At 48.6% G+C, this 23356-nt stretch overlaps 1 protein-coding gene across 6 annotated transcripts; it reads left to right on the top strand.

The window, feature by feature from the left end:
• The first annotated feature begins 359 nt into the window (after positions 1-359).
• On the top strand, positions 360-22673 carry AP2M1 (adaptor related protein complex 2 subunit mu 1). 6 transcript variants are annotated; one of them, XM_042878190.1, is made up of 14 exons: positions 3916-4067; positions 6147-6223; positions 8826-8938; positions 12105-12110; positions 13818-14083; positions 14232-14314; positions 16834-16839; positions 17372-17507; positions 17599-17740; positions 20124-20243; positions 20543-20678; positions 20871-20968; positions 21113-21224; positions 21559-22673. In XM_042878190.1, the coding sequence occupies exons 3-14, from the start codon at positions 8865-8867 to the stop codon at positions 21691-21693; spliced, it is 1314 nt and encodes a 437-aa protein (XP_042734124.1). In that variant the 5' UTR covers positions 3916-4067; positions 6147-6223; positions 8826-8864; the 3' UTR covers positions 21694-22673. The 6 variants fall into 6 exon arrangements, with proteins under 6 accessions (XP_042734123.1, XP_042734126.1, XP_042734127.1 ...); XM_042878189.1 differs by lacking the exons at positions 3916-4067; positions 6147-6223 and adding an exon at positions 360-416; XM_042878191.1 differs by lacking the exon at positions 6147-6223.
• The last annotated feature ends 683 nt before the right edge of the window (positions 22674-23356 follow it).

The raw sequence follows: 23356 nt of genomic DNA, 5'->3' as shown, positions 1-23356 counted from the left end.
AGCCTGGTGGTCTGTTGACCGTGCATGGGTGCCAGCCCTATAGAGGGCAGTGAGAACCAGCGGGGCTTCAGGCCCGCAGGGTGGAGGGCGGTCTCCCCTTCACCGTCCTACAGCCCCACGCACAGGCCTAACGGCTATCTGCAACCTTCCCCCCCCCCCCCCCCCCCGAACTACAACTCCCAGCGGTTTCCCGCGCCGCAGGACTACAGCTCCCAGCATGCACCGCGCGGCTCAGCCCTTCCCGCGCCCCAGCCGCCAAGCCCCTCCTCCGCTCTTGACGCTTGCGCACTGCTAGCGGGGCGTGGGCGGGGCATGCGCGGCGGCGGCTCTGCAGTGATAGGGGGGGCGCTGAGGGAAGGGGGGGCGGCAGCCGCCATCTTGGGCGCTGGGCGGCGAGCGGCGGCGGGCGGCGGCAGGTGAGGCGTTCCGCGCCGGGGCCGGGCAGCCCGCTTTTCCTCCCCGCGCAGTGGTGGGACTCCGTCCCCGCGCTGGGTTGGGGGCCGGCCGGGGCTCGGCTGGGCGTCGGTTACCTTGGGGCCGGGGGTCCGCGGCCCTCCGCGGTGCGGCTGTGACAGCGCCGGGCCGCCTCCCCTCAGCGCTAGGGGTGACGGCGGGCCGCGCCGCGCGGAACGGCAGGGCTGCGAGCCGGGCTATGCGGCAGGGCTTTTCTCGGCCCTGCGGACGGGGTGCGATGCGCTCTGGGCTCGGCCGTTTGTTTTAGCGGCGGGGCCGAAGCGGTGGCCGCGGGGCCTCGGGTGGGATCGTTGTGGCACGCGGAGCGTGGGGAAGGGCTCCGGCTACGTGCCGGGTCAGCCCGAGCAAAGGTCCTCTAATCGGATCGGCGGGAACTTCCCGGGAATCGTTCATCTGCGCCGCTGCTGGGACGTAAGTTAGCTTGGCCGCGGCTTGTCAGCTTCGGCTTCCCCTATGGGAAACCTGCTGAGACGCAGAGCGGCTCTGCTGATGCTGTGCCGAAGCATAAAGTGGGCCCCTATCCAGCAGCTCCTATGGATGCGTTTCCTCTTCCTTCCTTCCCCGGGCCGGGCTTTGGATCCTGCAGAGCTGCAGGAAACGCAGCCTTGTTTGTTGCTCGGTGCAGCTGACTGCTGTCCCCACTGGGAAACGACTATGCCTATCGGCTGTGTGGTCTCAAGATCTGCTTTCTCCCCACTCCAGGATGACAAAGCTACCCTGAAGATTTAGCCTAAGGCTTCCAGAATCTGAGCCTGGAACTTTCCCAGATAAGCACATCTGAGTGGCTTCAGTGGCTCAGAGCCTGGTTGTGTTAGATTTGTATCCACGCTTAGGCTTATGCGGGTGTGTGAGTCTTGTTGGGCAGCATTAGCGTGAATGCCATCAGAACTGCAGTAACTGCTTTTTTGTTGTAAAAGCTAGACTTGTTCCAGTGAGTTGCTCGCAGGGACAATCTCCAGTCTGATGAGGCGCTGCCAAGCTGCCTACTTCCATATTTTCCCTGTCAGAGCAGGGACATCGTTCCTCTTCTGTAGGCAGTGCCATGTTACTGACGTCTAGTGACAAAGATACCCGGCATTCTTTGGGCTGAAGGTGGGCCATATTTTCTTCCAGCCATTTGTGATGTCTCTGAAGGATATTGTGGCTGGCTTCTCCCCTCTTTTAAGACAGCACATTCCTAGTCTTTGAACAGTTGAGTCTTGAGGGTTCAAAGGATTATACCTGCAGTTTTTTGAAGCAGAGAGAACAGCAGATTCTTTCTGGGGCTTGACAGTATCTCAGGGTTTGTGTGTCCTTTTTGTTTGTTTTTTGATGAAGAGCAAAGCCTTTATTCGTCACTTCACGTGACCCTGGTTAAACTTTTCTTGGCTTCAGTACTTCTTGGTGCAGAGGTAAGATGAAGCTATCTAGTGCAGCGCGGTGTCTTGCATCAGTTTCCTGAGCTTGTACAGTTAAAGGCTGTGAATGTGTTTTAAGGTGGAGGGGGTGCATGGTGCTTGAATAATGGAGCCTGTCGTGTTTCCCTGCATCAGGACTGCTCTCATTCCCCCCTAGGCTGGTGGCGTGCAGCACGGCACGCAGAGGCAGGCTGTAGGAGGGGAGCCTGCTAAGAGTTCAACGTGCTTCTCTTCCTGCCCACTGGCTGTGGGGATTTATGGGATTGGGTTTAAAATAGGAACGGTTCCTCTGAAACCGATGGGCTTATCTCTGGAGCTCTTTAGCTCACGATGTGTGTCTTAATTAAATTACGCAGCCTGTCTTCCCCAGGATTGCAGCTACTCTTCTTTAAAACCAGGTGTGGCCCATGGCCTCCTGGACAGTGGCTAATGCATCACTCTAAGCAAAGCTTAGGTGCTCCGATTAGCTGGTGCGTGATGACATCGAGGTAAGCCTTAAGCCTTTGGGTTTGATAACAGCTAGTGTTAACTTGAAAAGACTAGTTTCCTAAATAGCTTGTTTGCCAGAGCAGCCTGACTAATCTGCCTCCTGCTTCTACTGCTGTCATTTGTCCAAGATCATAGCGACTGCTGGAATGCAGAAACCGTTACAGTGGGTTTGCCCTTGGTCCTGTGAGAGCTGCAGTACCTCTCCTGGCTTCTTCCTGGATGAGAGCTCCAGCGGCTAATGTACCTCAAACTGCTTAGCTGGATAAGCTCATTAATGCACAGAAGTCTTACTTACTGTTAAGTCAGAACCCAAACTTTCTTTTAATAGACTACTAAATGGGTTGGTTGCTCTCTGCCAGCTTATTGACTGATTTGTGGTTGCTGCTTCCAAGATGGACTCTGTACGTAATGAACACTCCTCTTTTCATTCAAGGTGATGTCAGTGCTGCGAGGAAACCTAGCCCTTTAATAGCAGTGATGATCCCAGAGTAGCTGGTTCCTGAGCTTGCTGCTGATCGTTTCACACTATTCATCCACTGTCCTTGATGACACAGGAACCTCCATGATGCTCGCAGCTTATCAGCCACAGCCCTGCTCCAAGACGTGGGCTTGTCTGCAGGTGTGCAGAAGCCCACATAGATCTGTTGGTCAGGCTTCAGTGGTTTGCTCTGTCAGTGGCTGAGTGGAAGGTAATTAAGCAGGCCACGTAGCAAGCTCATTTTCACACCTGTAGTGCTAAGCCTCTTTTTCTGGAGAGATCTCGCTGTAGCAAGAGTGGCAAATTCACAGCTGACTTAGTGAAATACAGCAGTTCCTAAAGCTGTCTTTTAAAATCAGTGGATGAACACACTCGTGTGATCACAGAGCTACCAGGCTTTCCAAATTCTGAGGCTGCTGGTGCTTGGCTGGTAGTGAGAAACTGTAGCTGCAGTATGAGAGCTGTCCTACTGTCAGGCTGCTCCTGAGCACTTACTCTTTGGCTGCAGTTACCTCTGTGCCTTTTCAGAGGGCACTTAAGGGTTTGCTACACAGACCTATGCTGCAGCAGCAGATTGCTGACTGTGCTGGGGGGGCTCTGAGAAGCTGTTTTGGAGGCTTATAGACAACCACATCTTTTCCTGAATGAAAATTGCTCATATTCTCAGTTTTTATGTTTGTTCCACCACTCGTAAGCTGTGCTGTTGGCACATTGCTGTTGATAGGTTTCTTCCAGGCAGTGCCTTGTTCTTTTAGGGCTAGAACAAGCACCTCTTACCTGGGAGAAATATCCTGCTGTAGGAAACTGAGTAGCAGTTTGTTGTTTTTCCTGAGCAATGAGTTTGAGCAGGTCAGCTTTTTTTGTGCTCAGTTCTGTGCACGCACTTTCAGAAGTCAGGTGACAACGTTGTGACGTCTGTCCTGTTGGCTGAAGCTGGTGCTGTTCTAAATGGTGTCGCATGGAAGACTTCAGGCTATGGGACATCAGTTTTGGAGAAAATCACTCGTTTGAATGTCTGTGTGCATCCAGGGTTCAGGCTGAAATTCAGCTTTGTATTTCCTTCCCTAAAGAACAGGCAGCTGCAGAAAGGTGTTTTTCTTCTGGTGCGGATGCTGCAGTTAGTGCCTCGTGTCCATGGGCAGCTCCCAGGCCAGCCATGTGTTGCATCTCAGAATTGAAGCTACTGACAGCCTGGCATCAGGACGCTGCTGCACCGAGCTGCATTCCAGGTGTGTGGCACAATGTAGGTGTGAAAGGGCAAAGTCTGGCTTTTAAAGGAACTCCTGGCATAGGTCTGACATGCATTTAAATCCACATCCCAGTGGTCTGCTTTTGTACTTACTGCTTTTTGTAGCAGGCTTTTAAGATGGTAACTTTGCTACTAAGGTTCCCTTAAGGCATTTCCACACAGCCTTGACTCCGGTGGGTTTGTAAGTGCATGTAAGTATGTGGTCCGGCTCTGATGCTCTTCAGGATGCTTCAGCCTTCTATTTATGGTCTGGAATAGAAACGTATTGGAATGTGAGCACTTGGCAGCAGGGCAGGAAGCAAACTGGCCGTAGGTATTTGTAGGAACAGCATTCAGTCAGATCTCCAGCCCCAGCCGTTAGCTGCTTGGAGAAACGGGGCTCTGTTGGAAGAGGACTGTTGTTCTAAATCCATCTGATTAGTCACCAGCTGGTGCAAATTCAGTATTCAGATGGATCTCCTCTGCACCTTAACCAAAATAAACCCGTCTATGTTATAACCAGAAAAATAACGTGGTAACTAGCAGTGTGGAGTGGGTTGCCGTATGTTCAAGCTTGTGAAACAGAAGGAACGTAGCTCTGAAAATGTGGTTGACAGACCGTTAAGCCAGAGGCTTCAGCTAGTCGCCTTGGCTTGCAGGCACTTGGAAGCAGTCAAAGAAGCGCTGGGCTTTGCTCTTCAGCTGTCTTGCAATGAGCTGTTAGCCCGAGGAAACTCAAAAACAATGCAGCACAACCTCCCTCCGAAGGGCTGGCTGTGGAGAGGGGCAGAATGAGTCACTGGAGCCGATTGAGCAATGCAGTTACTGGGAGCTTTCTGAGTCATGTTGCCAAGCACTGCGAGCCGATGAACCCATCTCCAGTGGTGGATTTCTTGTTCTGGGGCGTTCTGATTTCAACAGCCCTGAGTCACTGAATGTCAGTTACAAATTAATCTGAGTGCTGTTCCCTGCAGTTCTTAACCGTGGCGGGCTGCTGCTTTTCACATCAGCTTTGGAAATGAAACTTGCTCATTATTTAAGAAGGGGTGGAAGATCTTCGTGGGTCAGAAGTGCAGCACTAAACTCCTTCGTTACAGTAACCTTGAAACAGCTGAAACAAGTATCTCGGAAGCTTGTTCTGAAGCTCAAAGGAGAGGATCAAAACAAAGCGAGCTTATTTTCACTGCAACTGCTTCAAGGAGGGCCATTGTAGTCTTTAAGAGCCGTTCTCTTTGTTAGGCTTTAAGCAACTTCTCTTGCATGGTGCTCTTTGTGTCGCTTGCTTCTCATCTGTTCATATGTCCTTGGGCCAGTCATTCCACCTCTTGAGTTTCCCAGCTGTGCAGATCTGAGCTGATGGAAGTCGTTGTAGTGGGGAGGGAGTATGGGCACCGATCTGATCAGGAAAAGTGGTGGTGCTGGGGTGTCCTCAGTGCTTCTGAGCTTCCACCGTGAGCACACTGTGAAGGAACAGCTCCATTGCACCAAAATGAAAGAAAAACAGCAAGCCTCCTGGCAGAGCAGTCCTGATTCTTTGGCTGCACCTGTAGTAAGTGAAACATTAGCCAGGGATTCACAGCACAGAATTCTTCAATGCCTGGTCGTGTTGCCTGTATAGCACAGCTAATGTGCATCAGCTGATTGGGAACAAATCTCTCTGCGTGCTCCTCTTTGATAGCAAGTGAGGATTTGCAGTAAGAGTGATCCTGTTTTCTTTTAAAAAGTACAGTATGCAGATGTGAAGCTATTTGGAGAAGGAAGAGTGAAGTAGGTGAGGATGACAGGCAGTGGTGGGACTTGCACCCTGAATTTAGTGTTCCACTTTATAAAAGGTATAATGATACATAGAGGAAGTAGGAAGGTTAGGGAGTTGAGGTACTTCTAGCTTTACCTGCAGTGTGATCCACCATCCTGAAGACTGAATTCGGTGTGATCTGCTGGGTGTTTGCTTTTTGTTTGTTTTAGGAAGCCAAACTCTATGAACCACCAAGAAAACAGATCAAAGCAGAGTGATGATATTGTCTGTGCCATGGTTTGCTGACATCCTGAATAACTTCTGTGGTTTTGAGTTTCCTTCCAGAAGGAAAACATTCAGAGGGAAGCGCTGAGAAAGACCAAAGCATGGAGCAGCTTCCTTGTCAAGAGGAACTGAGTTAGGTAGGAAAATGCCTTTCTGGGAAAGAGTTGATTGAAGGCAGTGGAGAAGATCTGCAAAGTCGTGAATGGCTTGGAGGGATTTTTAAAGACTGAGAATGTTTGTGTAGCTGTATCTGCTCGTCCTCTAAGGCGCCTATTCTAAGTACAGGCAAGCAGTTGACTCCGCTGCCTGGGACTGCAGTGCAGTTAAAAATGCTGATGTTCAACTTTGTAACTTAAGTGAAACTATTGCAGAGTGTTTTCTCATCTAATGTAGGAGAAGGGATGGCCTCCTTATCTCAGTCAACATCTAAAACACCTAGATTTCCCCAAGAGAAGGCTTCTGGTTTCCAACAGGAAGCTTCATCAGCGATCTCCTGTGTGTTCTTAGCACAGTAGTGAACATTCATACTTTTTTTCAGAAAGTACTTGGCTTGCCATGATAGCAAGATGCATTGTCTTGTATGTGCTGATCCTGTTGCTCATCAAAGCAGATGTTTCCTTTCTGCTAAAAATAGTGGAACAAATAACTTAAGCAGCATTAAAGCCCAAGAGGGAGATTATATTTAAGACTAGGATGTGCTTTCTAGGAATCTTCTGGAAAGGGTTTGTAGGATTCATATGATCCAGCTTTGACCAGTTGCATAAGCTTCTAGGATACTCTTCTCTACAGGTCTGAAAGAGGATGTGAGAACTCTGCATCACTTTTGGGAGCAATGATACATACCCAGAGTGGAAGTCAGTGCTGCAGCAGCCTGAAAGGAGATCATTGTCTCTTATCTGGAATGAATGTTGATGTCAGTGCCACATGAAGCCACTGACAAGTGGCAGGAGGCAGTCTTAGTAGCCAGGGATGCAGCCAGCAGGGTGTGTTGAGTAAAAGCCATGTGTGAGCCTTGAGAGCTCTTCTGTCTTTCTCACTGTTTTGATTTGAGAGGTAATTTAAAAAATATTTTCTTTCCTTGTGAAGCTGAACACCAGTAGTGGAAAAGTACGTGTAGCATGGCTCTCTGAGAGCTCATTGGGTAGCTGAAAGTGTTGAAGTTCAAGCATTTCTTTCTGAAAGTAGAAGTAGTTATTCACTATTATATATATATATATATATATATATATATATCTTGTTTTAGGACAGAACTCACAGCTACAGTCCCATCAAGTAGCTCCTTTATTTTCTTAAATGTAAGAGTTAGAAGATCCTCTTAATGCTGCAGGCTTTTGCACTGGAGGCCCTTCTAGTTCTGATGTGTTCATTGCTTTTGTGTTCTATTTCTCTGACCTTTGAGACTATCTGAGACAAGGTCATTTTGACTTCATTTTTGCTGTTCCTGAACAAACAGTATCAGTTTGCCCTCAGCATCTGTTTCTAGGCTCACCCTCCCTATCCTTTCCACCCACCCCAGACAAGTGGGTGGAGGCTAATCTCCCAAACAGCAGTGTGGGCATGGTTGGTTATCTCGTGTTCTAGGTGATTGTCCCAAGGCCTGGTTACATGACCTGTCCTGTCACGTGTGCAGTGCTCTTCCCTGGGCTGAGCAAAGCAGCCACGTGTGTGAGTGGGCATTGTGCCTGGGGCTGAGGTGAAGTGGGAGTGTGTATGACTACAGGAATGGCTCTGGTAAAGTAACTGCGCTTTGGAGAGGAAGAAGAAGAGGCTGTTTGCCTTTGTTGGGTGTACTGGCTATGCAGATCTCCTTAAAGCAATCTACAGAAAGAGAAGGTTAGCAGTTTGAGAGGGTAACTTCAGGCACCACCCCTGCTTGAAGTGCCTCGTGACTGAGATCTGCTCTCATGGCTTGTTGTGCAGACTATGTTTTGACTCTGAAGCAAAGCTCACAGATGTTATTCAGCACTGCTGCTAAGGTACAGGAAAGGCTGTAACACTGCTAAATCATAGTATTCTGTAGCTTAGTTTGAGTGACTCCTCTCCTCTGCTCATCATAGTTTGTACTGCATCTGTCTATCTTGAGGGCAAGTTGCTGATGCTTTTAGAAATTAAGTCCAAGAACCCAAGCTCAAGATACCAATTCTAAGCTGTGAAAGCAGTTGGAACAGCACATAGACTCCACGTGCATTGTGACAGTTCCCTATCACCTTTTGCTTTATTGAAGTAACATACTACTTACGGTCTTGATGTGCAGTGTTGCTAGCTTATGGATAAGCAAGACTCTGAACAAGCCGTTGCCATTAGCCAGGCAAGCTTTTTAGACAACTGCTAGCTTTTTGTAGGTACTAAGACAGCCTGTCCTATGGGGCAGCTGTGATCCCAAGCAGGGGTGTGTGGAGCTTGGTCAGGATGCTGCTTAAATAATCTGCAAAACTGAATGGTTAGAAAAATCTTTCTAGGAGCTTGATTGCGTCTTGTCCAGCAACTGGAGCAACTAGATCAGTGGCTGCTGCTGTGGAATCTGTTATCTCTTCAAAGTTAAGCAGTCTTCCTGGGCAAGCAATGATTAAACCAATGTGTACTTGCTGTGAAGATCTCCCTGCTGTACGGTGATGTAATTTGTATCTCCACTGCAGGGATGCATGCTTTGTAGTAGAAATAAAGAGTCTGGCTTGCTTGCGGTTCCAGGCCCTGCTGTTTGTCATCGTGCAGCCTAACGTGTGTGCTCTCTTGCTCCAGGTCTTAACCAACATGGGAAGAGAAGATTAAAGTTCCATCATGATTGGAGGCTTATTCATCTATAATCATAAAGGAGAGGTTTTAATCTCTCGAGTCTACCGGGATGACATTGGGTAAGTGCTTCCATTGCATCCTTGCTCTTTGCACTTCTGTCTAACTTTGGTGCAGACAACAACCTAGAGCTGCTTTGTTCTGCATTAGCTGTGCATGCATGTAAGACTGCAACTCAACTTGCTGCTCTAGGCCTAGTTCTGAAATAGCTGAGCTTACTAAGCCCAGATCACCTGCCAATGGCAGTAAAGGATAACCTGCAGGCAAAGCCAGGACTTCTTTCTGTATTTAGAGACGTGGCTGTTAGTCCAAGTGCTTCAACAACATAGGCTGCCATTGCAGGAGTCTGCCAGCCTCACTGTAATTGTTAAAACGTTAAGGGAGGAGCAATGTGGGAACTGTCTGCCATGCGCTGTAACCAGGGCTCTGAGTGAGTTTCCAGCTCAGGTGTCCAGTACTGAGTGCAGGCAGAAGACTGCCTCTGGTTTTTGGCACTTTGATGCTATCAGCAGTTTCATAGTAGCCACCCTTGTGCTCCAATGTTCTGTGCCCCAATTCTATGCCAGCCTGGTGTGCATCAGGTAACTAAAGCTGTGGGAAGCTCTGAAACACTTCAGTAAGCGTAGATACGTCACTGCGCTTCACGTAAGGGCTGACATTGCTCACTTAGGTTCCTTTCTGGGTATGAATTGTCTAGTGGAGGTTAAAGCTGAGTAAAAGTAGCTCCTGCAGGGTTCTGTAGTTTCACTGATGGGACAGTAGTGGTCAGTGGTATCTGTAATAAGGCTTCACCTAGTGAGCTTTAAGCATCTCTTGACTCGTTCTAAGCTGACTGAAGCAGAGCAAGGTAGCAGTTCAAAGTATGGCCAAACTACCTCAAATCTTCCACCGAGAGCTGAGCCGAGGAACGTTGGTACTGCTGAAGCAGAGAACTGCTGGCTATGGAGCTTCTGTCTCTGCTGTGTTAACTCTTAACAGTCTGTTGCCAGTCTGTTGGCTGAAGCTCCTCAGAGCAATTCCTGTACCAGATCTGTGAGGTTCCCCTAATTAATGGGTATTATGGTGACTGAATGAAGGTAGGTTGGATTATTGATGAATTTTGAGAATGTGCTGTATGTGGGGCTAGAGGCACTGTTGCTGCAGTTCCTGGCAGTGAGGTCTTGGGTTTTCTGTGGCTTGCAAACTTAAAGCACTTCGATTGCTCTGTACTTGAACTGACACTTTTAATTTAAAAGGCATTCTGTCCCTCTAAGTATAAGCTGAAGAGTTAAATATTTCAATGTAGTGATCTTCCACAACTTTTGTCTTGGCTCGTTCTCCCTCTGGAGTGACTTAATAAGAAGTACTTTATTACATATCTGGTGGGGCAAAACTAGAAAATTGGATTTCCTACTTGACCCAGTCTTATCTTTTTCTTTCAGTTATAGGTGCCCAAAAGATCCGAATGTTCTCTAGAACTTTAGGAGTTAGTGTTGCTTTCAGTGAATCTTTCATTCAATTTTTGTGGAAGTGTCTTAGTGTCAGTCTTGTGACTCAGGTGGAGCAGGAGCTGGCTGTTAACTGAGCTTCTTCCTTCATGTGTTGGACTCCTTCTGAAACTGGCCTTCAAACCCAGTTTGTGATTTTTAGGTTCATAACCTTATAAAAGCAAGTGCTCCTAGAACAATTATGACTTGTCTTACTTTGATACCAAGTAACAGTATCAGAGCTCTACAGCAAGCAAGTGAAGTTGGATATCCACTATTTCCTCTTCTGAATGTGAGCATCAATACCAGGCATACTTGGAAGCTTTTAAGTGCCCTACCTCACCTTCAGAGGGAGAGCTTATGCTCTCCTCTGTGGAAGTTTGTCTCTAAGGCAAGCATCTGATAGATTTCTACAATGCTTCAGTCTTTTAATTCTTAATTGATGGATCTGAAGTGCAGGGAGTTGAGCCCATCTGGCTTGCAGGGAGGTAGGTTGAATGGGACATAGGCAGAGCTGCTGTCATCTTCGTAGGGGTACGGAGTGAGTGACCTGTAAGACTCCCTGGTCTTGGCACTTGCCTTTGATGTTCTGAAGCCTCAGCCTGTGTCCTGGGAGAGATGAAAAGCTATCCATGGTAATGAGAGCATCTCCCATTGCGTAGTTAAAGGGTCTAAATAAGCACATTCTAGCTCAAATGAGCAAAGTGGCAGTCAAAGAAGTCCTTCCCTTGACTTTGATATAGGCAGAAAACAGTCCCCACAGAATTTGGGCTTTCTTTGCTTGCAGCTTAGGAGAATGGCTTCAGTGCATGTAGTGCATCTATCTGTGCAGCAGCTAGTTGCATGCATGAACAGCCTCTTAAAAATATGAGCAAAGTGCCATGCATTTAATTCAGGATACCATGGAGGGCTCTATTGTGACCATAAACGTCTTGATTCTCAGTGACATTGTCTCTGGGAGAACTCACCTGCTTTTAAAAATGCAGCTATTTGATTTAAAGAAAAAAAAAAAAGCCATTTGAAATTGAGCAGCTTACATGACAAACTGCATGCACTTTAAACAGGAATTTGGTTTCTGAGCTTCTAATACATCATTTCTGCTTCATGGCTCTTGATCCTTAAGGAAAAAGTGCAAGCTGGATGGAGCAGTGTCTGAATCTGAGAAACGTGCCGTATCTCTCCAAATGTGCTCCAAGCTCTGTCTAACTCGCTGTGTTTCCTGGTGGCTGGACCAACCCAGGAGGCATCAACCCAAACAGCTTCCAATGAGAGCACTGCCATAGCAATGCCCGCTCAGACTGCAGCTGTTATGAGGCACACCAGAAAAAGGAAGCCTGGGACTCTGTGATCTCTAGGCTGTGCCTCACACTGAGGGTTCACTTCTTATTTTTTTCCTTTTTTTCCTCCCGAGGCATGCCCCGTGTTAGCAGAGCAGCCTAGATATCCGAGCTGTGACGTGGACTAAAGGCCCCATTAGTCCTGAAATCCAACCAAACGCCAGTCTGTGACACTGGCAGTCTGACCATGGCGTGTCTGTGTTGTGCCATGCGAGGGCTTTGTTGCTGCCACAGCTTGTTACTTCCCAGCCAGTACTTCCTAGGCCTTCTGTGCCCAGGGGGAGGGGGTGCTGTTTAGTCTCTCCTTATCTCTTTGGATTCATTGTGCCTTGTGTGTGTGTTTCTAACCCTTTCTCTTGTTGCTGTCACTCCTCCTTTCTCCGCTGGCGCCATTTCTGTCCATCCCATCTCATTGGCTGCTGTAGCAATAGGTAAGAGACGCGTGGTAGGCCATGACTGGCATTGCAGTGGGCAGTCAGTGTGCTAGAGAAGCTTCACTGACCCAAGGCTTCTCCTGTAGCACACACCAGTCTGACTGCTGGTTCTGGCACTAATGCTAGTGGGCTAGGACCTGAGGCTGGGAGGGCTGCCACTCAGAGAAAGCAGAACTTTCCTTGAGAAGCTTCCTGGAGGGGAGGAATGGGACTTCCAGATCTTGTTCTACAGTAGGTTAACTACTTTCTTGGGGGGGGGGGTAAGGGAGGGGAGGGAAGCAGATACTAATTTAAATCAAATTTACAAGCCTTCTGGAGCTGTGAAGCCTGGGAGATATTTGAACACCAGAATTTTGCATACAAGGGAGAGTGTTTACTGAAGAGGCTTCTGCTAGGAAAGAATACCTACTATGATAATGTATGTTCTTCTGAATATCCTTTGTTTTCAAAGTTGGAACTGCCTGCTGGACTGTGATGAGCATTTGCGTGCAGCCTTGCTTGCAAGGGTGTTACTGCTACCTGCTCTCAAACATGGTGTGGGTAATTGGTACCATGCCCTCGACACTGCAGTGAGGAGAGCCCCTGTTGTACTACGTAATCTAAAGGAAGGATATGAGTAATAAAGCACTAGATGTGTCTTGGCTTGGTATGTGGACTACTGCTTTTAAGTCTGTCCTGTTACATGAAGCCCTCAGACTTCCTTCCAATGTTCTTAAAATCAGTGGATTTTGACTTAGTTTGGGGAGCTTATCCTGACTTGTAGCTACAGGATGAAAAAACTCTATAGTGTGGGAAAGCTGACATCCAGAGTATCATGCAGACATCCATGTTTAGCTGGGACTGATTTGTTCCCTGTCGGTGGTGTATAGTGAAACTAGCTCAGATTAATGATGTTAGTGGCTGGGGGAAACTTGCACAGCACCTTTTCTGCACTGTGCTGGGCTCCTTCCCATCAGAAGTGGTACCAGATCTTCCAGTGCACATAATGCAGTGCTGCTACTGTCTGCAAGAGACCTGCTCTGAGGCATAGCAGGCTAGAAAGGACACGTAACTGGGAAGTCAGAAACGTTCCTAATCCTGCTTGCTGCTTTCAGCCTGCCCTCCATGGTACCTGGGATGTGGAGGTGAGATGAATCTGAGAATTAAAATTGCCCTTTGTGGTGTGTGCAGGCACTGACATCTATCGGGTGACCTGGGCAGCTATCCTGGTTTTTTGAACTCAGAGGTGTATCTGGGGGAACTGTCCTATCAGGGGAGACTACGGCTTTGTTTTGGGGCAAGAGTATGAAGGCCTGGGCGTGCAGATTAGATACTAAGTAGCCCGGTCAAAACCAGACTCTTCTTTGAGCCACAGCCTTTTTTAGTGTTCATTCTTGGCTATGGTAATTGATCAGCAAAATAAGCAGAAGGAAGGTTTTCTCTGCCATCTAACTCCAGATGGGGTTAGCTTCTCTTTCTGCCTGCAATTAGAATTGTCATACAAAACTGCAGAGACCACTAGCTTTATTTCCCCGAGTCCGTACAGAGTTTTAACGTCCAACTCTGCTCAGAGCCTTCGTTTGTCCCTGTCGGCTGTGACATCCCCAGGACTTATCCAGAGTAAGCTGGGTGCGTTAGCTCGATGTCTGACTGTATTCACGTACGCAGAGCTGTGCAGCTGCCTGTTTCTGTGCACGTGGTGGTGACTTGTCTTTGGCCTCGTAGGCGCAATGCCGTGGACGCCTTCCGCGTCAATGTCATCCACGCGCGGCAGCAGGTCCGCTCGCCGGTCACCAACATCGCCCGCACGAGTTTCTTCCACGTCAAACGCTCCAACATCTGGCTGGCTGCTGTCACCAAGCAGAACGTCAACGCTGCCATGGTGTTTGAGTTTCTGTACAAGATGTGTGACGTGATGACTGCTTACTTCGGAAAGATCAGTGAAGAAAACATAAAGAACAACTTCGTGCTGATCTATGAGCTGCTGGACGGTGAGATGTTTCCCTTCAGCTTGCTGTGTGATTTTGCACTTGGTTCTTCTGTAACCCTTTCCTTACTGTGGTTGTTGATGTTGTTGGCGTGTCTCTGTTGCGCTTCTGGCTGGTGGCTCTAAGCTAATTGTCTTTTACTCTCTTGTAGAAATCCTGGATTTTGGCTATCCTCAGAACTCTGAAACAGGGGCCCTGAAGACCTTCATCACTCAGCAGGGCATCAAGAGTCAGGTAACCAGAGGGATTTTGGGGTACAGCATTGCTCTGCTGGCTAATCTTCTGTAAACTCGTTCAAGAAAGTGCAGCTAACTACCCAGCTGTTTGACCTGTACTGGGTGGAGGTGCCAGAGTCACTTGAGAAACACCACGCTGTCTGACACCTGATGAGATGTGAGAGGAAGGGCCCTGTGTTAGGGTGGTGACAGTCCCTCGCTTGTAAATGATGACTGCCTTCAAGTACTGATCTGTGTCACCTTCTGACACAGGATAAACATATCTGCCTGCTGAACCAGAAATAGCTGTCCTGTGCATGGCTCTCACTGAGCAGGCCTGTTCTCTGCAAGTCTTTGCTGCTTTTAGCTATCAGGCTTTCATGCCTGTCTTTGAAATGAAGCATTCTTCAGCCTTCTGGATCTTGCTGGCAGTCAGGAAGGTGATGTTACTCTGTTGCTGAAGATGCATCCTTACAGTCTGGGATCTCTGGTGTTAGAGGTGAGATTCTCCACTGCACATCTGTTACGATAGTAATTCTTGCAGCAAAGCTTACGTGGGGCTAGAAGATAAATTGCTCCTGAGGAGAAAAAGACACAAGTTGACTGTTGAGGGAATGTTTTTCAAACTAGCTCTTATTGCTGCAGATTACTCCTCAAAACTAGGTTTCTCATCCCAACTCATGTTCAACATCTGTGAAACAAAAGGACTGCTGTAGTTACTGTTTCTTGTGTTCCTGGGGCACGTTGCTTGTTCTTCTAACAGAGCCATTCGACTCATAATGAGGACTTAACCTAATACTCAGTTCTATCATCTATTTAGTAAGTGAGTCAAGGAGAAGCTGGAAGTCAGTCTGAAGCTGTCTGCAAAGGAGATCTGTATGAAATTTCAGCCCCAAGGTGTAAGCAGAAATGAAGTGTTCAACAGGAGGCTGCCTGGTGACTGAGGATAAGCAGAGGTCAAAGACTGTAGGCTCTGTTTTAGCTTATTTTATTAGCACTGACTTCCTAAGAACTCCTTTTAGTCTTCTAAGTAAGACTCAGTATCTCAAGAAACTGAGGGGAAGAGAGAGGAGCTGCCTCTGAGCAGCATATATTCTGCTAGAACAGCAGTGTTTTGCAAGAGGGCACGTGTGTATCAGTAGCCAGATGTGAGTGCATCCGGTCCCAGTCTCCTATTCAGAACCCTGGCATAAATCTGTTTGGCCTTTTGCAGTCTGACATTTTGGATGGTCAGCACTCAAGGCAGCTGAGTCAGCTCCTGTTCCTAGCAAAGCTCTACCACCCTCACTTCCTTCCCTATTTATTTTGCTGTTGTCTGTTTTTGTTATAGGCCTTTTGTGTGCACATTACTGCCAGGGCACCTTACCTTGCTCAACAATAGGCTTGGTGTTTTCCCTTTAGAGAGGAGTTCTGATCTACGGCTGTTGATAAATCACAGCCCGCAGCTATCTGCTCTGTTGGAGTTTTGTGCATCCCAGCTCAAAAAGAGCAGAAGCAATCCTTTCCAGACGTAGTATTTCAGGGGGAGCAATGGAAATGGAATTTTCCATGTTTCCATGTCTGCTATTTACTCTGGCACATCGAGCCTCAAATTCCTCTTTCACATACAGCCAATTTCTGACAGATAGGTCAGGCTAAAATCTGGGACCAGGTCATCTGTTATCCGTGTTCTTTTATCTCTGCTTAGTTCATGATGATGTTTTCCTTGGCCCACTGACTTAAAGGAGCAAAATCTGCATTTGTGGCAGAATTTCTAAACTCAGCTTTTTTCCTTTTCAGTGAAGAATTGAATACTCCACGTTTTGTGGTTACAGTGGTCTTTCCAGAGCTGGTGGTCTGGGGAGAAGTATTTCGTACTGCATTGAATACTTGCCTAGGCAGCTCCCAGTGGAGTACAGAACACTCTCCCTTGTCAGTGTTCTGATAATGGCTCTGTTTGCTCAAGGAGTGACCGACCCTGGCGAGAACAAAGCCACCACTCACTTTAAACTGTGGTCGTGTACTGCCACCCTGTGGGCCCGGTGCAAGGCTGCTGGGGAAGAACCCACCTTGCCATTCTACTCCACTCCACAAGGACACAACTTCTTACAGAGCTGGGTTTTATTAAGATGCCTGCAGCCCTGGATACCATGTCCTGACATCAGGCATCTGTGCTGTGGTAAACATCCACAGCTTGCTTTAGGAGTGGAGTCCACTGCTGGGAGTGGTATTTGGCTCGTTCCCTCTGTCCTACTTTGCACTGGGGTGGTATGTCATGGGCTGTGTCTGAAAAGACTTTTCACTGCTAGGAAGGTTGCTGTGCTTTCTGAGCTAGAGGTTAAAGCTCCTTGTCTTGTTTGTGCTGACTTGCTACCTAATTAGCAACGAGCTGGCCTGCTTTGTTCCTGCCCTGAGGTAGCCTTAAGCCTAACCTGCCTCTTTCTCCCTTCCTCCTTCTCTTGCTATTGACCTGCTTGCCTGTCTAACCCTGTGTACACCACACTTGCTGCTCTACATCTACTTCTTCACTTTCTGCGTGTGATTGGACCCCGCCTATAGCATCAGGTAGGAAACCTGCTGGTGCCTCTCAGCACACTCCTTAATGCTCATAGGAGGCTTAGAGCACAGATGCTGTCAGGTGTGTGTTAGGCTAGTGCTGGAGCACAACTGTTGTCCCAAATGGCATGATAATGGCTGCAGTCATTGGTACCAGCTGCCTCATGGCCCTTGGGTCTTACATTGGGTAAGGGTGCAAACTGCCCTGTCTCTCTTACTTATAGATTGATGTGTCAGGTGTGGTTTGAATGTCATCAGTTTAGCCCAGTACTCCTCACACCGAAATGTGGCCTAACGTGCAGCTAACAAAATGGAAGCAGCTTTCCTGCTGTCTCTGACTAATGTTTAGTTTGGTGTAGGATTCCTGTGCCGAGGAAGGAATGCTTTTGTGACACTGTCAGGTGTGTCACTACACTTAAAATCTTTATTATCAAAAGTATTTGTGTACTGTAAATGGCAAGTGCTTTCTTTTTGGTTTATGGCAAGCTTTCTTAGTCCTTCAGTTTATCTAGAGTCTTAAGGTGTGATTCTTTCCCTTCAGACTAAGGAAGAGCAGTCCCAGATCACCAGCCAGGTGACTGGACAGATTGGGTGGAGACGTGAAGGGATCAAATATCGTCGCAATGAACTCTTCCTTGATGTGCTGGAGAGTGTGAACCTCTTGATGTCCCCCCAAGGTAAGTGGGAGCTATTAAGCTGTCTTTTTTTCCTGGTTTGAGGAATTGTTGAGTGCTTAAGTATTCTGAACTGTGTTCTTTTCTACTCCAGGTCAGGTTTTGAGTGCCCACGTCTCTGGCAGAGTGGTGATGAAGAGTTACCTGAGTGGGATGCCAGAGTGCAAGTTTGGCATGAATGACAAGATTGTCATTGAAAAACAGGGCAAAGGGACTGCGGATGAAACGGGGAAAAGGTGAGAGGCATGTGGTAAAAGGTATTTGCCACCTGGGACTCTTACGAGAGGGCAATGCTTGGTAGCGTGTCTGATCTGACAGAAGCAACTTACCTTTTTTCCCTTCAGCTATCACTGCTGATTTTTCTGTGAGTAGGACTGTTGCTATGTGAGCTACTGAACTTAGGGGCCCAGATCAGAAGGTTTTTGTAAAGCAGGACTCGTGTGAGAATGTGGAATGACTTCCATGTCTTGGGTGACTGACTTCGTGTCTGTACAACAGCAGCTCTGGGCTGTCATCTTTAAAATTCAAGCGTAATGATGAGTGTGGGCTCTTTGTACCTGGAAATGTTCTCTCAAGGTGGATTCTCCCAGAGCTGGTCTTTAGCAGCTGTAGTCAGTACAGAATCCTCTTATAGGTTGTAGCCAGCCTTCCCAAGGAACAGCGAAGGAGCCCCTCTGACAATAGCCTGTTCCACCCAGATTGTTTTTATAAATCAGAATGGTGGACAAGCTAATATGCAAGTGCCTGCTGCTGTCACATGGGTGGCTGTATGGGCTGGAGACTCAGCACTTCTGGGAGCCCAGCTGCCTTCCTTCCAAATATGCCTCAGTCAGTATGTACCTTAGAGCTGAAGATGGGTCTTATGCCTTCTTCTCGAACAGGAGGTCAGGGAAAGAGGGGGAAGCAAAGGGACTCACTTTTCTCCCACTAACCATTTTTGACTGAGCTGTTTCTTTTGTCATTTTGTTTGTTGTTTTTTGTTTTTGTTTGTTTGTTTGTTTTTGCTGACCCCCCAGTGAATTGGGAAGGTAGATAATCTGCTTCAACTGTGTGCACTCTGCTCTTCTCCCTGTCTCTTGCTTTGTGTGACTTGTGCATGTAATTCAGACCTCAGGCACTTTCCTAGATGGTTCCCATAAACAGCTGAGCTGCTATTTGCCTTTTATCTCAGAACCAAACCAAGAGCTATCACTTCACTGTCACTTTTAAGCTGTCTTTCTTGTAACTGAATCTAGCTAATAAAATGAATGAGCCTCAAGTGGGTGGGGGAATACCCCAGGTAAAATACCTGTGTAGGCCTCTGAAGAGTCAGCAGCACTGCCTAGAGTTCCTGTGCTAATTTCTTCAGTTACAGAAGCAGAACAGACAGGGATTCTTGCTGGGTGGTTCTGCCCAGTCGTGGTCCTCCAGCAGGCAACAGGCAGGAGATGTCACTGTCTAGAAGTATTTAGCAGAGGTGACCCAAAGGAGCAGCTGCTGCCAGTTGCTTTCTGGCTTGTGGTATGTGGCAGTGTCACATCCCGACTAATGCTGCCTGAGACGTGGGCACTAGTAGGCAGTGTGGCTTTCCCTACAGTGTTCTGTAGAAACCAAGACAACAACAACCATCAGCTTGTCTGCTGATGTTAACTGGGCAACAGAGCAGGAACGACTGACTCCCACTTGTGAGGCACAAGCTACACCAATGGCTTGTGTAAACTGATCAGACAGTCAGCCTGGGGTAAGTCTGCTTCCCACTTGTGCAGGTAATGGTGGCTCTTAGGAACCTGCCTGTTATGTATACTGTCTGCACACTGGCACGGTCACCCTGTTGCTTGTAGCAGTTGAGGCAGCCTAGATATCACAGCACCATGTTGCAGCACTTTTCTGTACTTCTACCTCTTCTGCTGCCAGCTAAATTCTCATTTTTATGGTCCCTTTTAGTAGATGAGATGAGTTCTTAGCTAATTGTAGAACCTAGCCCTGAGAATATCTTCCTAGCTACTGGAATTCAACACAAGCTGAGTGCTGTCAGGCTAAACTAGTGAACCTAAATGCATAGATGATAGCTGGGTAGATTAGATACTATAGCACAGGTTACAGTCCTCAGCAAGTTGATTATTGTGCTGGCCTGAGAACAAGGGCTTCCCTCTGGAATCAGATCACTTGCTAGTAGTGTAGAAATCAACAGCTCTGCAGAGATTTCCAAACAAGAAGAGCCTAAGCTTCGCATCTCCTAGCTTGTGGCAGTGGGATAGCTTTGTGGACAGGAAAGTGTTTTCTTGTTACTGTGCTGCAAGAAGACTTGGGCTAGCAGAGTTCCTTTGCAGCACCGAGGTGCTGCTGGCAGGCAGACCTGAGCATCGTGTTCCTCTGGCTGCAACAGAAGTGTCTTGGCTTTGGGGAGAGGAGGGGGAGAATTGTTTCAAGCAATTGTCTTGAAATATGACTTTAGTGGTAAAGCAAGGGAAGTCTGAGCCAGGAGGCTGCTGTCCCCTAAATCTCTCCCTGCCTCCCCATTTCCTGGACACCTGCAATGGCAACACGCTCTGTAGAATAGTTTCTGCCTGAGCAAATTTCAACTGTGCCAAGGTACAGGGGCTGTAGCTTGCAGCTGTTTAACTCTGTTTTGTGTTTTAGTGGCAAACAGTCGATCGCCATCGATGACTGCACTTTCCACCAGTGTGTGAGGCTCAGCAAGTTTGATTCTGAGAGGAGCATCAGCTTCATTCCACCGGATGGAGAGTTTGAGCTCATGAGGTACGGTGTGGGGGATGGCCAGGCTGGCATTGGCAGCTTGCTGCTGCATTGGTGCTGCTGGTCTTGGGCAGACTTGCAGTCCTCGAGCACTAGACCATGCTACGTTTGCCTTCTCTCTTTGCCAAGTGCAATCTGTAGGTTGTTCTGTAAGTTCTAATCTTACAGATGCGGTAGAAACATAGCTGCGTGGTTTTCTTTGTTTGCTTGTTAGCATGCTCAGCGTGCAGAGGCTGTCTTTTTAGGAAGTTGGTATAGTTTGAGAGCTTGAGGGAGTTTGACTCCTCCTTTTGTACCTGCAGATACCGAACCACTAAGGACATCATCCTGCCTTTCCGTGTGATCCCCCTGGTGCGGGAGGTGGGTCGGACCAAACTGGAAGTGAAGGTGGTGATCAAATCAAATTTCAAACCTTCGTTGCTGGCCCAGAAGATAGAGGTAAGCTGTGGGCCTATTCTGTCTCTCTGCTTGTTGTCCCCTGCTGTGTTGTCCTCACAAAAGAGTTTTCATACTTGCACAGGACTGAAGTGAACTGAGTGCTTACGGATGTGTGGTGGTGCTGCTGTGCTGTGGAAGAAGAGAGTGCCAGTGCTACAGTATGATTTCTGTTCTCTATCCTCTGCCTTCCAGGTCCGGATCCCAACACCCCTCAACACGAGTGGAGTGCAGGTTATCTGCATGAAAGGGAAGGCAAAGTACAAGGCTAGTGAGAATGCCATTGTGTGGAAGTAAGTGAGCATGCTGATCAGGGTGCTGTGTGGGGAGGGTCTGGGAAGGCAGTCTGTTCAGTCTGCTCAGTCTTCATCTGCAGTGAGCACGTGTCGTGGAGAACTACCTTGGGCACCTTGTCACTTCTGTGCTTTCTCTGGTAGGATAAAACGAATGGCTGGAATGAAGGAATCCCAGATCAGTGCGGAGATTGAGCTGCTGCCCACCAATGACAAGAAGAAGTGGGCTCGGCCCCCCATCTCCATGAACTTTGAGGTGAGTCCCTGTTTCCTTCCAAGGTGCTGCTAATCTTAGAGAGGCTTTGTCAGCCCAGCCCCTTTTGGCCTCCTGGGAACTGCACAGCTCTGAGTGCTCCCTGTCCCCAGCCGTTGTGCAGCTCTGCCTAGCGTGAGGTCAGCCAGGTGTCAAAGCTAGTGGAAGAATATTGTCCTTACAGCCACTGGGGTTTGTCACCATGCGTGTGGGGAGGGGCGGCTCTTTGAGTCCTGAGTTTCTGGATGCTTAGCCTAGAGGTCCTCAGTGGCTGTGTATGGAGAGTATCTTATCGCCGTGTTCCAACTTGATTTGCTGCCTTTCCTTTGTTCATTAGGTCCCATTTGCGCCCTCTGGGCTGAAGGTGCGTTATCTGAAAGTCTTTGAGCCAAAGCTGAACTACAGTGACCACGATGTGATAAAATGGGTGAGGTACATTGGCAGGAGTGGCATCTATGAGACCAGGTGCTAGCCCCAGCGGGCTGGCAGGCTCCCTCTTCTCCAAGCCATCCTCCACGTCTCCTCAGTCTTCAAGTACATTCAGAGAACATCTGCCTGGCCCCTCTACGCAGATCGGCTGACCCCGTGGCTCACCTGGGAGCAGACTCTCCTGCCTGTGCTCAGTTACCACCCGCGTTGCAACTGAAGTTCAGGATCAGGTTGTGTGCAGGGGTGCAGTCAGCCTCCTGCTCCCTGTCCCGGGGTGGGGAAGGGCTAGTCTAACTCCCATCCTCTCGTGATCTTTCTAGGGAACGTCCACCATTAAACTTCTCTTCTGTTGGTGTCTCACTACTTGCATCATATCCTAGTATTTTTGAAGTTCTTGTGCATATGTACTCGTAGAATAGACCTAAACATAGACTGGACAAATCTGAGTTGAAGTTACCCTGGCTTCTGTACTAGCTATTGCTGTTGTGGTAGATGTTGCTGGCCAGTCTGGGATGCCTGAGGTGGTGAGTTTGTTGGGCTTCTGCCACAGGAGGCGGTGGGCTCCCTGGATCTTGCCGCCTTCTTATTTCTTGCAAAGTCTTCAGTATCGAGTCCTGCTTTGGGAAGGTTTGTGACCAAACAAGGATGAGGGTTTAGACTCTTGCTGGTGTGTATGTGGGTGGCACAGCATTTCAGGTCCATAGAGCACTTACCCCAACCCACTGCTGGCTCGAGCCAGTCGTTCCTTTCCAAATGAATTGGAAATAAGGCCACCTCCATCCCGGGGGGTGTGGGTCAGCTGAGCTCTGTCAGGATGTGAACAGGGTCTGTCCTCTGGAATCTAAAATGCAACTGGCACTAAGAGCCCCCTGCCCCAGCCTGCCCTCTCCGCACTTCTACCAAATGCTTCTGGGCCATAGGAATGCTGCTGCTACCCACAGTCCCGCTTCTGGTAGTGTGGTCTCCATTTTGTACACTTTGTGATTTGTCCAGCTCTGAATCTAATAAAGTATGTAGAACGGAGAAGGCTGCCTGTGCTGCTCTGTGGGAGGAGTGGTGGTACAAGAGGCGGGCTGTGCTCTGGGGCCGTGCTTCTGTTGCTTGCCCAGCTCTGGGCTGCTGTAGGGGTAGATAAGTGAAATGAAGGAGGAGTACCTGTATTCCTAGTGTGCCCAGGGCTTATTTCCAACTGTGCTGGTGCTCAGTTCCAGCAGTGGCTTCCATAGCAGCCTGGTATATGCTGGGAGGCTCCTAGCTTCCTGAAAGCTACAGTGTTGCTGAACCTGCATTTCTTACTGCCTGATCAATGCGCTTCCGGCTGCCTGCACGTATTAGCAGCTGGAAGAATCCAAGGTTTTGCTTTTTCCCGTGCTTTTCGGCAGCTGTGGGGAAGTGCTGTGCTTGGAGTGCTTGAGCACGGACACAGCGCCGCAGAACGAGGAGGGCAGCTCCGTCTTTTCTGTGAGCCTGCTGCCGGAGCACGTCTGTAAAAACGAAAACAACAACAAAAATAAAATACCAGCGGCTGCGCTGCGAAACTCCATCGCCGCTCCACCGGCGCTCGGTGCCCAGCGCCCCACGTGGCAGCGCGCTCCCGTGCTCCGCACCGCGCACGCGCGCTCTTAGGACTCCATTTCCCAGCACCCCCCGCGAACATGGCGCCGCTCTCCCGGCAGCCCCCGCGCCTCGCCGCCGCCGCCGCTCCT

The sequence above is a fragment of the Lagopus leucura genome, unplaced genomic scaffold (genome assembly GCF_019238085.1).
Source record: "Lagopus leucura isolate 7727_CA_CO unplaced genomic scaffold, USGS_WTPT01 Super-Scaffold_100021, whole genome shotgun sequence".
NCBI classification, from domain to species: Eukaryota; Metazoa; Chordata; class Aves; order Galliformes; family Phasianidae; genus Lagopus; species Lagopus leucura.
The sequence above is the reverse complement of the archived record's forward strand: the minus strand, read 5'-3'. Positions and strand labels throughout refer to the sequence as shown.